This window comes from Capricornis sumatraensis, chromosome 6 (assembly GCF_032405125.1).
Source record: "Capricornis sumatraensis isolate serow.1 chromosome 6, serow.2, whole genome shotgun sequence".
Classification (NCBI taxonomy): domain Eukaryota; kingdom Metazoa; phylum Chordata; class Mammalia; order Artiodactyla; family Bovidae; genus Capricornis; species Capricornis sumatraensis.
The window spans coordinates 58,952,179-58,968,086 of record NC_091074.1 but is presented as its reverse complement, the minus strand read 5'-3'; the positions used below and the strand labels follow the sequence as shown (position 1 = coordinate 58,968,086).

The 15,908-nt window shown below is 37.7% G+C and overlaps 1 protein-coding gene across 1 annotated transcript in view; it reads left to right on the top strand.

Moving 5' to 3' along the window:
• The window catches only part of TRPM6 (transient receptor potential cation channel subfamily M member 6), a 105,364-nt gene that overhangs the window by 23,635 nt on the left and 65,821 nt on the right, over positions 1–15,908 (top strand). The window contains exons 11-17 of the mRNA XM_068974221.1: positions 47–147; positions 3,173–3,307; positions 4,390–4,443; positions 6,464–6,604; positions 9,703–9,804; positions 11,961–12,241; positions 13,416–13,644. Of these exons, the coding sequence (XP_068830322.1) occupies positions 47–147; positions 3,173–3,307; positions 4,390–4,443; positions 6,464–6,604; positions 9,703–9,804; positions 11,961–12,241; positions 13,416–13,644 (1,043 nt within the window). The remainder of the gene's footprint in view (positions 1–46; positions 148–3,172; positions 3,308–4,389; positions 4,444–6,463; positions 6,605–9,702; positions 9,805–11,960; positions 12,242–13,415; positions 13,645–15,908) is intronic.

Here is a 15,908-nt window from a genome sequence, read left to right as displayed (position 1 = left end):
TGTTGATATTGTAAACAGAATATGTGATCTCTTTCTTTTACCCTAGGCACGAATTTATCAGCATCAGAACAATTGAATCTGGCAATGGCTTGGGACAGAATGGACATTGCCAAGAAACATATCCTAATTTATGGACAACACTGGAAGGTATAATGAAAATGAAGTTATTTTAAAGAAACGTGTTGTGTGTTGGTTTGTTAGGAAGGGACCAAAGAGAAAACTGGAGAAAACATAGGTTACTTCGGGGAGCTGGGTATCATCTGATGCTGGGTACACATGATCGCTAAGACATTTCTTTTGTCTACGTTGCCTTCTTGAAAACATTTTTCTATGAATCTTCAGCCTAATTGAAGTTGACAAAAGATGCTGGGGGAAAGGCAAATGAGAGGGTTTTTTATTCACTTTTTGAATGGGTAGATTTTTATATTGTTATTTAAAATTTAAAGTTTATCTTATTTTTTTTGCCTTTAAATGTAATGCATACTCACAGTAGACATTAGTGAAAACAGAGAAAAGCAGGAAGAAGAAAGATTATTCATAGTGCTAATGCTAATCACTATTAATATTTCATTAAAAAAATATACCTGTGATCATACCACAGGTCTGTTATTTTGGGGTTTAACTAATTCATGCACATTGTTTAAAATGTCAAATGGTACTAAAAAGCTACCAAAAACACAGTAATTCTCTACCCTGCAAACCACAAGAGCCCAAAACTGAAAATTTTTGGACTGCTCTGACATTTATAAATCTCCATATCTCTAAATAATAAGTCATATTGCTGTTTTCTGATTCCTTTTAATAATTTATTTTATTAAACTTCATTTTTTAAAGTTTATTTTTAATTGAAGGATAATTGCTTTACAATATTGGTTTCATTTCTTCCACCCATCAACATGAATTAGCTTAATTCATGTACATATGAATTATGTGTGTATGTCCCCTCCCTTTTTAACTTCCCTCCCACTTCCCACCCTTTCCCACTCCTCTAGATTGTTACAGAGCCTTGGTTTGAGTTCTCTGAGTCATTATTTTTTTAAACTTTAAAAAACTGTATTTACTTATTTGGCAGCACTGGGTCTTCATTGCAGCACGCGGGAACTTTAGTTGAGGCATGCAGATTCTTAGTTGCAGCATGTGGGATCTTGTTCCCTGACCAGGGATTGAATCTGGGGCCCCTGCATTGGGAGCAAGGAGTCTTAGCCATTGGCCCACCAGAGAAGTCCCTCTGATTAATCTTAAGGCCTCTCAACCTTTCTGTCTGTGGCCCTCACTGGTTCCATCTGGACTGGTTGTCTGCTATTCCTGGTGCAGAGCTATCATCCTTCATCATCTTGGAGATGCCCTCCTTGGTTAGAACACCTGTTTTCTGTATCCTCTGTTTTGTTCTTTCTTGGTTTACTCCTTTATTTGATCATTTCTGAGAAAGGGAATATGGGAGATAAAAATATTGAGGCCTCATATGTTTGGATATATTTTAGTTCAAAATGAGACATTTTCCCAGTGAATTTTGAGTGCTTAGCTTCTAGCACCCAGCAGTGACTGTTGAGAAGTGAAAAATCTTTCTGTTTTTTGATCCTTTGTGACCATTTCTTTCTTCTCTGGGATTAAAAAGAAATCTTCCTGTGTTTCAATGTCCTGAGGTTTCACAATGATGTGTGCTGCTATAGCTTTATATCCATTACAGTGGACACTTGCTCTCAGCTTGGCACTTACGGGTTTCCCTTCTGGGGAGTTTCCTCTCCTGTTTTCTCTGCTTTCTTTCAGGAATTTTATCACTTAAATGTTAGATCTATGGGCTCCTCCTCTAATCTTATCTTTTCCTCTTTTCTTCTATATCTTTTCTTTGGTATATGCCTTCAAGTTTAATTTTTCATGCCTTCTATGTAGCTTTTTGTTTCTGGTGCTTGTTCTAGTTGCTTAGTCGAGTCTGACGCTTTGTGGCTCCATGAACTGTAGTTTGAATTTCCTCCGTCCATGGAATTCTCCAGGCGACAATCCTGGAGTGGGTTGCCATTCTCTAGGGGATCTGCCCCACCCGGGGATCCAACCTGTGTCTCTTGCATCTTCTGCGCTGGCAGGCAGATTCTTTGCAACTAGTGCCACCTTGTCTCTGGTAGCGTGTTACTAATTTCTAAGGGTAAATTTGTTGTCTTTTTAAAAACAGCATGCTGTATATATCTTCTTTGGTTTTAGGAGGATATTAATGATAGTTCTTTTGAAGTTTTCTTCTTCATTTATTGTCTGATTCTTCCTAGTTGGTGTTTTTTGGTCTGTTTGTCCTGTACTCTTTTTTAAGAGTAGATGAAAGGAAGATAATTAGAAATTCCGAGCCTGTAGATTTGGGCTTCACAGTAGGGTGATCTGGCTGCCATTTGTTGGGAGACTTGCAGTGTTAGCATATTCATATATTTTTCTCTTGTATTCATCACTGTCAGAAAGAAATCCTCCAGTCTCCTGCTTAGAAGATATAAAAGCCTTGTTGTTATCGTTATCGAAGTCAGTAGGGGAAGATGAGTGAAAAGGTCCCAGTATTAGCAATTTATGCTGCCAGAATTCTATTGCATTGGTTATTTGGTTCTTTGCTCTTTTTCCAGTTTCTGGGGACTTCCATTTTCTGGTTTCCTGGGAACTACTAAGTCAATTACCATTGGGCCATCTGCTTTCCAACTTCTGAAATATTTCACTTTTGACCTCCTTATTCTTGTGGATTCTGTTTTTTTTTTAACCCTTTACTATAATTTTAGTGAAGTTTTAGGTGGGATTAAAAGTAAATGAGTATTTAATTTCCCATTATACCCAGAAATCAGGTATAGTTTAAAAGGGAACATGCCAGATTACCAAAAAAAAAAAAAAAAGAAGGAGAAGAAAGAAAGAAGAGACCTTGGATTTTTATTAGAATTTTATTAATGTCAAACATTAATTTGGGAAACATTAAGATCTTTACCATAGTCAGTCTTTTCATCCAAGAACACATTTATTCAAAAGGTCTTTTAGGCCTTTGGTTTACTTTTTGTTATTTCCTCACTTAGGTCCTGAACATTTCTTAGTAAGATTGTATTTTATGATTATTTTTGTCTGTATAGTTTTGAGTTCAAATACATGTAACTCTTTAGTTATTTCTGCTTTCTTAATTGTTTCCATATCTCTTATTTATGTCTCCCCTCTGAAGCCTGGCTCTCTAGAACAAGCGATGTTAGATGCCTTGATGATGGATCGAGTTGATTTTGTGAAGCTCTTAATAGAGTATGGAGTGAACCTCCATCGCTTTCTTACTATCTCCCGACTGGAAGAGCTCTATAATACAGTGAGTACTGGAACAATTTATGAGTTACTGCCTTAAGATTACTTATTAATTAGCCACATTTAGCTTCAACTGTATCTTGAATGTTCAAGTTTCCTTCAGTGCTTATGTACAAAGATAGCTTATAAATAGACAGACTTTTCAACCAAAGAAAAAACATTCTTACCAAATCCTAGGGCCATTTCTGCATTTCCCACTTTAATTAATTATACATAAATTAAAAGCATAAACTAATTTCAGAAATAGGATATAGTAAGACCATAATTAAAGCCAAAGATGGGAATAAGAACAAATTGCTTGTATTGAGTAATGAGAGCACTTCAATCTAGGGACACTGTTAAAATTTTGTTCCTGCAATTTTCCTATGCAAATGTTTTATTGAAACTAGACTGGTTTACTCCTTGTAAAGACGTGAGTTGCTCAAGTCAAGCACCCTTCTTGAGATGTTCTTCCTTGCCTTTGGATCTTACCCTTTCTTTAAAGCCCTGTCTTCTTGATCACTCCACAGTCTTTTGATCGATAGATCTTCTTGATCACTCCACAGATCACTCCCAAATCACTTCATAATAATACAGATCATTTGCCATTGTTTTGAATATATTCTTCATATTGTTGGTTATTTTTTAGTGTAAGCACCATACTCTTATGTTGGGTTGTAAAAATTCTGTGAAGAAAGTGCTTATATTCTTTGTGGAACCCTCAGTAACTTGAATGAGTGTAGCCAGTGCTCAATCAGTACTTGTTGATGCAGTGTAATTGTGTGATGGAATTGTAATTGTGTGATTTATAAATAATAAAAGATAGTTATAGACTTTAAAAATTTGTTTCTGCCTCTTGCCACAAGGTTAATTAAGGCCTTCTTTACTACCTAGATATATACATTGTACACTGAAAAATATTTCAGTCTAATTACATCTTCTCTTGGGAAATAACTTTCTTAGAGTTAATTTGGCTTAAGCTTCATTACCAAAGATGTTGAAGAAAAATGTCAGTATTCTGGATTATTTATACATTCTGAAATAAAGGTTTTTTATTCCTCCCCAACACATGGTGATTAAAATTCTTCCTTTTGTTCTTTATTACAGAAACAAGGACCAACCAATATGCTCTTGCATCATCTTGTCCAAGATGTAAAACAGGTATCCTTATTATGAAGGTGTACAAATTTCTTGTTGTGTTGTCTTAGCTTTGTGGTGAAGTGTTACCAGATTTTTCTCTGTTAAAAATAGTATTGGATTTTCTAGTGAATTGTCCCATGGACAGAGGAGCCTGGTGGGCTACAGTCCATGGGGTCGCAAAGAGTCGGACACGACTGAGCGACTTCACTTTGAACAGTTGTGACTCTGAATGGTTTTAACTAAATCACACTCACAGTTTTTCCTGTAATTTACTTTGTGTTTTAAAAGATTTGACCCACCAAGTTAGTGGCATGAGCAAATAATTATTTTCTCTTATAAAACATGAATTTTAGATATGGAAACTTCCAGGCAGAATTTCAGCCTAACATGATGTAACAATGTTGCCAATGATGATAATATCTGTTGAAAATGAAACTTTCTGGTTGTGTTATCTTTACTGAAGGACTGGCATGTGATTTCTGTTGTTTTGGCTATTATTGATAACTCAGGGTCTCTCACTTCCTTTGTGAGTCTGTGTGTTGTTCTAGGGAACCAGGGCCGATCCACTGGTCCCATCTTTCCTTATATTTTACTCATGCTGTTTTCATTTCACCTTGAGTTAAGTCAGACTTAAAATCATCTCTGACCTCCCATTAGTTACTAAAACTTTCTGATTTTAACAGACATTTTTTTTGCCTTAATTCTAAAGCCTAATATATTGGTGGGGAGAGTGTGGGCTTTCTGATTATGTTGACTTGGTGAGAGAACCAGAGTGAAAGGACTGTGGAGGAAGATATTTAGTTGGCAAATCAGTAGTAAGCAAAAGTGTCCATGCTGATGTAAATTTAGTTTGCATTGATTTATGCTGGGTCAAAATAATTTTCCTTAGATTATTTCCTAAAACTGTGATTCTATCACAGTTTTCTTGTAAACTGAAGAAAAAGGAAAGAAATAGTTAGATATGCTTTTAACTAGCAGAAAAATGAGAGCATTATTTGTGTTCCTTACAAAAGTAAATTATGAATGTGAAAAAGAAATTAAATGATTTATTTATATACATAACCTTATTTCTTATTCAAAGCTTTGGGAATGTTATTCACAGTCTGTTCATTTCAAGAATCTTATTCAGCATTGTGTGCCTATAAAAGTGTACTATGTATGCATGGCAGTTCAGAAGAGGCGCTATGGTGGGTTTTAAGGGATCAAAATAATTTTCATTTAGGCTAATACCATGTACTTGAAAATCTGCTGTTCAGGCCTCCTACTAACCATACCATTTGTCTTGGCACAGCCTCATGTTTTGATATTTCATTTTGTTTCACCATTTCATGTTCCTTCTGTGTGTTCTGCTTCCTTTCATTTTTTGTGTGTGTGATGTTATAGCCATTTCAAGAGAGGCTAATGATGTTAACCTAATGTTTATTTTGGATTCTCCAGTATCTTCTCTAGTGATTATATTTCTGTTGTGGTAGTTCTGTCATTGCTAGTTAAAAAAATCTTTTATGCTTTCTTTGCCGCTGCTGCTGCTAAGTCGCTTCAGTCGTGTCTGACTCTGTGCGACCCCATAGACAGCAGCCCACCAGGCTTCTCTGTCCCTGGGATTCTCCAGGCAAGAACACTGGCGTAGGTTGCCATTTCCTTCTCCAAAGCATGAAAGTGAAAAGTGAAAGTGAAGTCACTCAGTCATTAAGTGTATTTTATTCTGAAAGTGTATGTATGCATGAGAAAGAGAGGAAATGAGAGTCAATGTACTCTTTATAAGCAACATTCTGTGTCTGTGAAACTAAAAACATATTAAGGCTAAGTCATTTTTCCCATTTGAACAAGCAGCTTGTAACAGTAGCTAGTTGTATTAATTCATCAACTGATTTTGTTATTGTTTTGTTATTAGTGATATTTGGGGCTCTCACTTCTTTTGTGAGTCTCAGCATTGTTCTAGGGTTAAAGAATATGTCTCCCTCTTTGGTTATGCTCTAGTCACATGACAAAAGAGAGACAAAGAGAACTGACAGTTATACTTTTTTACGTGTTTTTGTTACAGCATACCCTTCTCTCAGGCTACAGGATAACGCTGATTGACATCGGACTGGTAATAGAATACCTTATTGGTGGAGCATATCGCAGCAGCTACACTAGAAAAACTTTCAGAGCCCTCTACAACAACCTCTACAGAAAACATAAGGTAGTATAATTGAAAAGTACCCTTGTAGAACTGATGATTTCTAGGAGTTATACTTTTAGAAAAATGGCTTGGGAAGTTTAGGTGGGAAGAGCTTTCCAAACGACATTCTGTTTATTGATAGTTATTGAATATTTGCTACATGTAAATTACTGTGCTAAATGCTAGCATGCTGGCCTGGATGAACATAAAGACTTGCAGTTTTAGGGGAGGGAGGTGGGAGGGGGGTTCATGTTTGGGATCGCATGTACACACATGGTGGATTCATGTCAATGTATGGCAAAACCAATACAGTATTATAAAGTAAAATAAAGTAAAAATAAAAAGTTAAAAAAAAAAAGACTTGTAGTTTTAGCAACTCTTAGAGGAAACAGACATGAATAACTAGCCACAATACAAAACAGGATATAAAATGTGCTATATTGACATAGAAGTATGTGATGAGACAGTTTAGAGGGAGAGATGATCAGTTCTTTCCTTTTCTTTTGAAAATACACATGTGTAAAGCTTAATAGGATTGCATCTATAAACTCATAATAGTACATTGCCTGGAGATGACAAACTTGGAACATGTGTAGGGCTTGTACTGGAAGATGTATGCAGAATGTACTATGTAAAAATACATACTATACGTACTTTATTTTCCATCATAGCTTTTAAAGTCTGAAAGTGGAGGTGTTAGTCGCGCAGTCGTGTCTGATTCTTTGTGACCCTGTGGACTGTAACCCGCTAGGCTTCTCTATCCATGGAATTCTCCAGGCAAGAATGCCTGAGTGGGTTGCCATTTCCTTCTCCAGGGGAGCTTCCTGGATCTCCTGGGTCTCCTGCATTGCAGGCAGATTCTTTACCCTCTGAGTCACCAGGGAAACGTCAAAATTAGAGCTGCTAGTTAGTTGATTAGCAGAGAAAATATTGCTCATTTCTTAAAATTGCCTTTCTAGATTAGTAAACTGAAGAGCTTAGTTCCTTTGTTAGTTAATAAGTAAATTTTAATTGTTCTATGCATTTGGAAGAAAGAAAAGTGTGCACTGAAAGAGAATGATTTAGATGGGGAAATCAGAGAATATCTCTCCGAGGAAACAACATTTCAGTTAAGAAATGTTGTGGTTGATCTTGGGTAGGCAAGAATGGAGGGAGGGCAGTGGAAATGAGGGGACTAGTATATTCAGAAGCCTCCAGATGAGAATGATTCTGGCTTGAAGCTTAGTTCTTATTGGGGGATAATACAAATGTTAGAAAAGATAGTTTGCGGCATTTTTGTTTGAAAGAAGAGCAGGAACAATACAAGGCATAGTGCTGTGGACATCAGGGTATGGTTTTTCAGTGACCAGGAGGCCTTGGTCGCTGGACAATGCCAGAAGGTTGTGAGGGATGACACTGGAAAGATCACATGAAAAGTCTAGACTATCAAGCTGCTTTTTACCTTTATTTAAAAAGAATGAATTTAAGTGAAAACCCAACTTGGCTTTAGGAGATGAGGAAGCAAAACAGAAAGAAACACAGTCCTCCCAGAGAAAATGTCCTTTATTGGAATTTCACAGACATAAGCATACACTTGAGGTATCAGCTCCTTCATTTAAAGAAAATAAGCCTTGCTATGAAGCTACAAGGGGCAGATAGGACTGACTGATATTGGTACAGTCCAGTGGGGAGCATGTTGGGCAAGTTCCTCTAATGCCGTTTCTAGAAATGGGTAGGAAATTGCCCATTTCTCTAATTATTTTCTAGTGAAGGAGTATAGAGTTTATTGTGTTTCCTAGTAAATTAGATTGTAGCAGTTACAAACTAGTGCCACTTGGGAAGCCTGAAAGCTTCATACTGACAAGCAATTAATTATGTTATTATTGGATCTAGCCACTGGAATTCCACTCCAGTAGTGATATTATGTAACACCTGGAGACATTCCATAACTTTCTAACTTAACCTTAACCTTGGAGCTGTTTGTGAATGGGAACTTTTCTCTTATCAGACCTGTGAATCTTTATTGCCTGTTTTGAACTTGTTCCAGGTATAGAACATCTGTTGATTCTAATGGAATTTCCACATAGAGAAGGAATGCAGATATATAATAGGGAACAAAAAAGGATGTTCTTTAAGATGTTAGGAAATAAGAGTATGCTTAATAAGAAGGGGTCATGAAAGGCTCTTGTTGGATGAGTAATTAATTACTAACCTTGAATGAGAGACAGAACCATTGGATATTTTCTAGGATGCAATATTATATTTGGTTTTATTGTTATCTAAGAGCCTCTTGATGAAAGTGAGAGAGGAGAGTGAAAAAAGTTGGCTTAAAGCTCAACATTCAGAAAACTAAGATCATGGCATCTGGTCCCATCACTTCATGGCAAAGAGATGGGGAAACAGTGGAAACAGTGGCTGACTTTATTTTTCTGGGCTACAAAATCACTGCAGATGGTGATTGCAGCAATGAAATTAAAAGATGCTTACTCCTTGGAAGGAAAGTTATGACCAACCTAGACAGCATATTAAAAAGCAGAGACATTACTTTGCCAACCGAGATCAGTCTAGTCAAAGCTATGGTTTTTCCAGTGGTCATGTATGGATGTGAGAGTTGGACTGTGAAGAAAGCTGAGCGCCGAAGAATTGATGCTTTTGAAGTGTGGTGTTGGAGAAGACTCTTGAGAGTCCCTTGGACTGCAAGGAGATCCAACCAGTCCCTGCTAAAGGAGATCAGTCCTGGGTGTTCATTGGAAGGACTGATGTTGAATCTGAAACTCCAGTACTTTGGCCACCTGATGTGAAGAGCTGACTCATTGGAAAAGACCCTGATGCTGGGAAAGATTGAGGGCAGGAGGAGAAGGGGACAACAGAGGATGAGATGGCTGGATGGGATCACCGACTCAATGGACATGGGTTTGGGTGGACTCTGGGAGTTGGTGATGGACAGGCCTGGCGTGCTGCAGTTCATGGGGTCGCAAAGAGTGGGACACAACTGAGCGACTGAACTGAACTGAGAAACAAAAGGTTAATTGTTACCACTTTCGTTGTTACCATAACCATCTTTCCCCCTTTTTGTTTTGTTTTAAAAATAAAATAACACATGCCAGCAAGTGACCACTCTTACTCAAAGCCTGTCCCAGCCTGCTCTTCACCGAAGACGCTGCTCAGGAAATAGAAAGGAATCTACAGAGAGCACCCTGCATTCCCAGTTCATTAGAACTGCCCAACCTTACAAAGTCAAGGTACCTATTACTTATTTTAAATTTGAGAATAAAATTGTCCTTGAAGACTGAGATCCTTTCATCATTTTAAATTCAAGAATGGGGAATACAGATAGAGGGGCCATTTATAGGAACTATAAACAGATAGTACAAGTCTAAAACATGATACAGCTATTCTCTAACAATGATGAGCAAATGCCCAGGATGGGGAACTAAATGATCTCCAGGGCTAGCACCTCAGGCTGCCTTCCTTGTTCCTACCTCTGCCATGTCCAGATGGTGACTCAGGAAGGCAGTCCATGGAATGGTACTAAAAAGTCACCATGAAACCTTCATCCTCCTTTCCCTGAGGCTAATTAGAGAGGTGACTGTTACCTTCTCCTTTGCATTTCTGTTACATCGCCCGCTTGTATCTTCTTTTTCCCCTTTGAAGTTTTTTTGAAATTAATTTTAGCCTATTGTTACAGTATGGTAATGATAATGTATTTATGAATGTGTGTATGTGTGTGAGCAGTGTTATGCTGCCCTTCCCTGTACTACCTCAGTCCCACTTTCCTCTGGGCATGAATGCTTTTGTTCAAGAGTTTCCATAGAAATGGTTCTTATGTTGACTGAAAGAGGCTTGCTTTTTACAGCTCTTAAAACGAAAAGTTATATCATAAAATTACTGTTGGTCATAATCAATGAACACAAATTCCCTCTACTTATAGAAATAGAAGAAGCTTATTACAATTTTTTCTCTGATCTCCTTTAATTAAAAAAAATAATTATTGAATCTTATCATTTGCCAGGCATTATTTTGGGCTCTTGGTTGAATCTGAGATGCAGGTGGGCTGGAGAAGATATATCGATGACTAAGAAATGGTCCTGCCCTCCCAAAGAAGTAACCTCAGCATTGAGGTTTGAACTAGATGAGCATTGAACTAGAGATACATGCAGAGTGACATAGAAGACTGTGGGGCTTTAGCGAATGGTTTTTGACATGAGTTGTAGAGGGTGGGTTTAACCAGGTAGAAAATGGTATTTCATTATTACCTATTACCATCACTATGGAAATATAGCCAGAATAAGGGAGATCAGAATTAAAACCAATCTATTTGTAATAATGTTGGCAACACTAGTGTCGTTTTACTAAAAAGAAGATAGTGGATCTATTTGTAAGGTAAGGTTAGAGTTGTTGTTTTTTTTTTAATAGTTCTCATTTGTCTTATATGTAATTTTAGCCCATTTCCTTGAGAAATTGAAAACTGTTGTATAGTTACTGACTTTTCTAAAGGTATAGAGTTTTAAGTTCTATTAAGTTGTTTTATATTGTGTTGCTGCTGCTACTGCTGCTAAGTCACTTCAGTCGTGTCCGACTCTGTGTGACCCCATAGACAGCAGCCCACCAGGCTCCCCTGTCCCTGGGATTCTCCAGGCAAGAATACTGGAGTGGGTTGCCATTTCCTTCTCCAATGCATGAAAAGTGAAAAGTGAAAGTGAAGTCACTCAATCGTGCCCGACTCTTAGCGACCCCATGGACTGCAGCCTACCAGGCTCCTCTGTCCATGGGATTTTCCAGACAAGAGTACTGGAGTGGGGTGCCATTGCCTTCTCCATATATTGTGTTAATCTGTGTTAAGTTTTAAGCTGTGTTAACTTAAGTGGACTTAGGGTATCTTAGCCTAGGGACCCTGAAACTATTAGATACAACAAGAAATAGATTAATAAAAGGCCAAAGTTTTGGTTTCTGATTTATAAAGTTCTTTTATTATTTCTATCCTTTTTTCAGTGATTTTTAAAATATTTATAAGATGCTCAGTGTCTTTTGTCAGATAGAACATCATGCATCTGAGTATTTGGACACCCATTCCTATTTTATAGGACTTCCCTGATGGCTCAGTGGTAAAGAATCCACCTGCCAGTGCAGGAGACCTGGGTTCCGTCCCTGGGTCAGGAAGATCCCCTGGAGAAGGAAATGGCAACCAACTCCAGTATTCTTGCCTAGGAAATCCCGTGGACAGAGGAACCTGGCTTGCTATAGTTCACAGAGTCACAAAAGCTATACAGTTCTATTAGTATTTCCATCCTTTTTCAGTGATTTTAAAAATATTTCTGAGCTACTCAATGTCTTTTGTCAGGTAGAACATCATACATCAGAATATTTGGACACCCATTCCAATTTTATATTCTAACAGGAAAAGTCTGTAGCCCTTCATAAATCAAGGAAGAAGTCAAAAGAAGAACAAAATATATCAGATGACCCTGATTCTACTGGCTTTATTTATCCTTATAATGACCTGCTAGTGTGGGCTGTGCTAATGAAAAGGCAGAAGATGGCCATGTTCTTTTGGCAGCATGGTGAGGAGGCCACAGTCAAGGCAGTGATTGCTTGTATCCTCTACCGAGCAATGGCCCGGGAAGCCAAGGAGAGCAACATGGTCGATGATGCTTCTGAAGAACTGAAAAATTACTCAAAGTAAGAGTTCTCCCTTCACCTCATACTTAACATTGACACTTCTTAGAATGGTTAGAAACATTTATCTTCCACAGCCTAGAACTTATAAGAGGAGTGGACTTACAGCGGTGCATTTCATGGACTCTTCCGTAGATAAGAGTCTTAAGATATTTTAAGGATTAAAGGAAAGAGAGGTGGCCCTTAGTTCAGGAGACTTGGGTTCTTGTCCTGGGGCCAGCTCTTTACTAATCGTCAAATGACTTGCCAAGACTGAGGCACTTTAGTTTCTTTCTTTTTATTAAAAAAATTTTTTTGGCCTCAGCACATGGCATGTGGGATCTTAGTTTCTCAACCAGGAACAGAACCTGTGCCTCCTGCAGGGAAGTTTGGATTCTTAACCACTGGACCACCAGGGAAGTCCTGGGACTTTAAACTATAAAATGTTCAATGAATGATTTTGGAACTCCCTCCTGACTATCAAACTCTTTGATGCTAAGTTATATTAAAAATTGTTGTTTACTTTAAGTACCTCTCAGGCAGGAAAATGGGTAAATATATTATGTATTAAATGCCAGAGAGTGATGATAGAAAATAGAAAAGTTAGGAACGTTTTGTTTTGTTTCTGATTTACTAATTCATGATGGTAGTAGGAAGAGAAGAAAAGCTAGAATTAGTTAATAGAAACTAATTTATCATTTTTATTTTAAAAAATTTCAGAGAATGACAGTGTCTACTTTTTAGAGAAAACAACCTCCAAGAAGATCACCTGGGGATGTCTCCAGGTCTAGCTTCTTACTTAAGTCATCTGTGTATTTTGTAAAATCTTAAAAAAAAAAATGGGAGTGAGGGGTTTCCACGGTTTTTCCTCATATGCTAGTTTGATTTTGAATAGTCTTTTCTGGCAGAAATTCTTCATTAGGACCTATCAGGGAGCCCTGCATAGCTTGTTTTTTGGTGTGGAGTCACTTCTCCTCAGGAATAGCTCAGGGACTGTCGGTGGAAACCCACTAGTTCTGTTCCTTCAAGAAAAGGAGAACAATCCATTTTCTGAGCAGCAGTCCTTTTTAAAGTAGCTTCTGCATTTTACCGTTCCCTCTTCTCTAGGTCTTTTCCGAGTCTCATATGTAAGCTTTCTGAACGTTTCTGGGACTCCGGCCTGCCTTTGTGTTTGCCACTCACCACTGTGTCATTGCAGGCAGTTTGGCCAGCTTGCCCTGGATGTGCTGGAGAAGGCATTCAAACAGAATGAAAGAATGGCCATGAAGCTGTTGACCTATGAACTCAAGAACTGGAGCAATTCCACCTGTTTGAAGCTGGCTGTTTCTGGAGGGTTGAGGCCCTTTGTTTCACATACTTGTACCCAAATGCTACTAACTGATATGTGGATGGGGCGTCTGAAAATGAGGAAAAACTCTTGGTTAAAGGTATATCTGCTTGCTTTATAGAGTTTAATGTTATTAATAGTTTAGTGTGGAGGTCTGTACTCTTTTCATTTGTGACTTATTCCAGAAGAGTACTTTCAGGAAAACCAATTATTAATACTATTTTTGATTCTCACAGATTTACAGTGAAACCTCTGACAACTACTTTATCTCCCACTCCTATGGTTTCTTTTTAAAAATGGGGATAACTGTGCCAGCTCAATCCATTGCAAAGGCATACTCATGAGAAAGTGGTTAGAAGTTAAAAGCATGTACAGACATAAGTAAGATTTCATTATTAGTAATCACCACTGCCCCTGATAATTATAATAGAAGTAAATGAGACTTTTTACTGAAAATTTTCTCAGCTTAAGGATGCTAACCCATGATAAACTAAATAAAATTAGCAATTGGTTGTGCTCATCTAATGTAATGTTTCAGGAAATAAATGGCTGTTTTGTAAAGCTGCCCTCAAACACATTTGTTCACACCACTATATCCAAATTTTTGTATTCCATTATAGTTTAGCCTTATCTTTCATCTTGAATTAGAAATTATAAACCCTTATTCCTGAGAACGTAATAACTTTCTGCTCCTTGTATACTTTATTTTTATATCAACAAAGAGACTTAAGTGAAGTAAGACTAAATGTTTTGCCCCCAAACATGGTGAGCTGACAAGACTGAATTAGCTACCTAGAATCTCTGACTTACAGTAAACCATATTGCTCTCTACGCCTGGATCCTAATTTATCAGTGCTTGGCTTGTAAGTTTTGGGAACACTTCCATAAATAATTGTAAAATGACTAGTTCCAAATGGATGAAGACTGGAGGAAGACCTTGTGGAGTTTTATGTGGAAAGGAGCTCATGTAAGTGCTTTTAGGGAATAGACTCCAAACCCTTCCTTGGAAATGGGATGTTGATGTCATTGAACACTGTTTCACGAGCTGATTGTTCTGCAGTGGTCAATAGCAACAGAATGCGGAGCTTTTCAGGAAGTAGATTAGGAATTAATTAGTGCCATATTATCATTGTGTTTGATAACTATGATGTTTCCAGACTTAGAATATTGCATATTTTTTGGGTTCAACATCTGAAAAGAAAACAAAGACACAAACAAACCAATCCCTGCCAAAACCGGGACAAGTCCAGAGAACTTCCACAGGAGATCAGGCTTTAAAACAAAACAACAAAAAGAGTTTTCATCATGAAAAAAAAAAAAGAAAAGAAATTGACAAGGGCATGGCTTTAGTTTATTTAATCATGAATGGTATAGAGTCAGGGTAATCTTATTTTCATTCACTGAATTCCAGAATACTGGGGCTTAATTTTAGCTCGAAAGAGATAATGTTCACCAAGATGATTCTCACAGAATTGAGTAAATCCAAGCTCTTTACTCTGAAAGGCCATACGAGTTGAATAGACCATAAATAAATTCATGAATGATAGCAATAGAGTGAAAACTTTGGATGTCTAGAGTTATACATTCTCTAGTGGGTTTTACTGGCAGAGAAAATATATGTGTGATGGAAGATGGATGTAAACAGAGGGACTTGGTATGCTTTTACCTTATTAATTTATAATATAAATAAATTTTAGAGTGTTTTATGTGATAATAACTACTTAGTGGCTTTAAGGAATTATTCAAGCATTATGCTCATTGAAAAAGAAGACTTCTCAGTGCCCTGCCTCTAGTTTTCTGTTTTTAATTAGAGGATAATTGCTTTACAATGTTCTGGTGGTCTCTGCCACACATTAATGTGAATCCCCTCCCTCTTAAACCTCCCCCCACCCCACCCCGCCATTCCACTTCTCTAGGTCATCCCAGAGTGCCAGGTTGGGCTCCCTATGATATACAGAGGCTTCCTGCTAGTTGTTGTTTAGTCGCTAAGTCTTGACTCTTACAACCCCATGGACTGCAGTCCATTTGTCCTTGGGATTTCCAGGCAAGAATGGGTTGCTGTGTCCTTCTCTAGAGGATCTTTTCGATTCAGGGTTTGAACCCAAGTCTGTGGCATCGCAGGCGGATTCTTTACTATCTGAGCCACCAGGGACAGAGTGCTCCAAATTCAAGTTTGCTTTTTGGAACTGTCTGAATTTTTTTTTTTTTTTAATATTTTTAATCCACAGTTAGTTGCATCTGTGGATGCAAAGCCCACATATATGATGGGCTGACTGAATTCCACTGTTAGGTTGTTCCACGTCAGCTATCCTTCTAGAGATGGACTTTTACACTCAGTTTCTTAGTTGGACATTTAGGTTGACA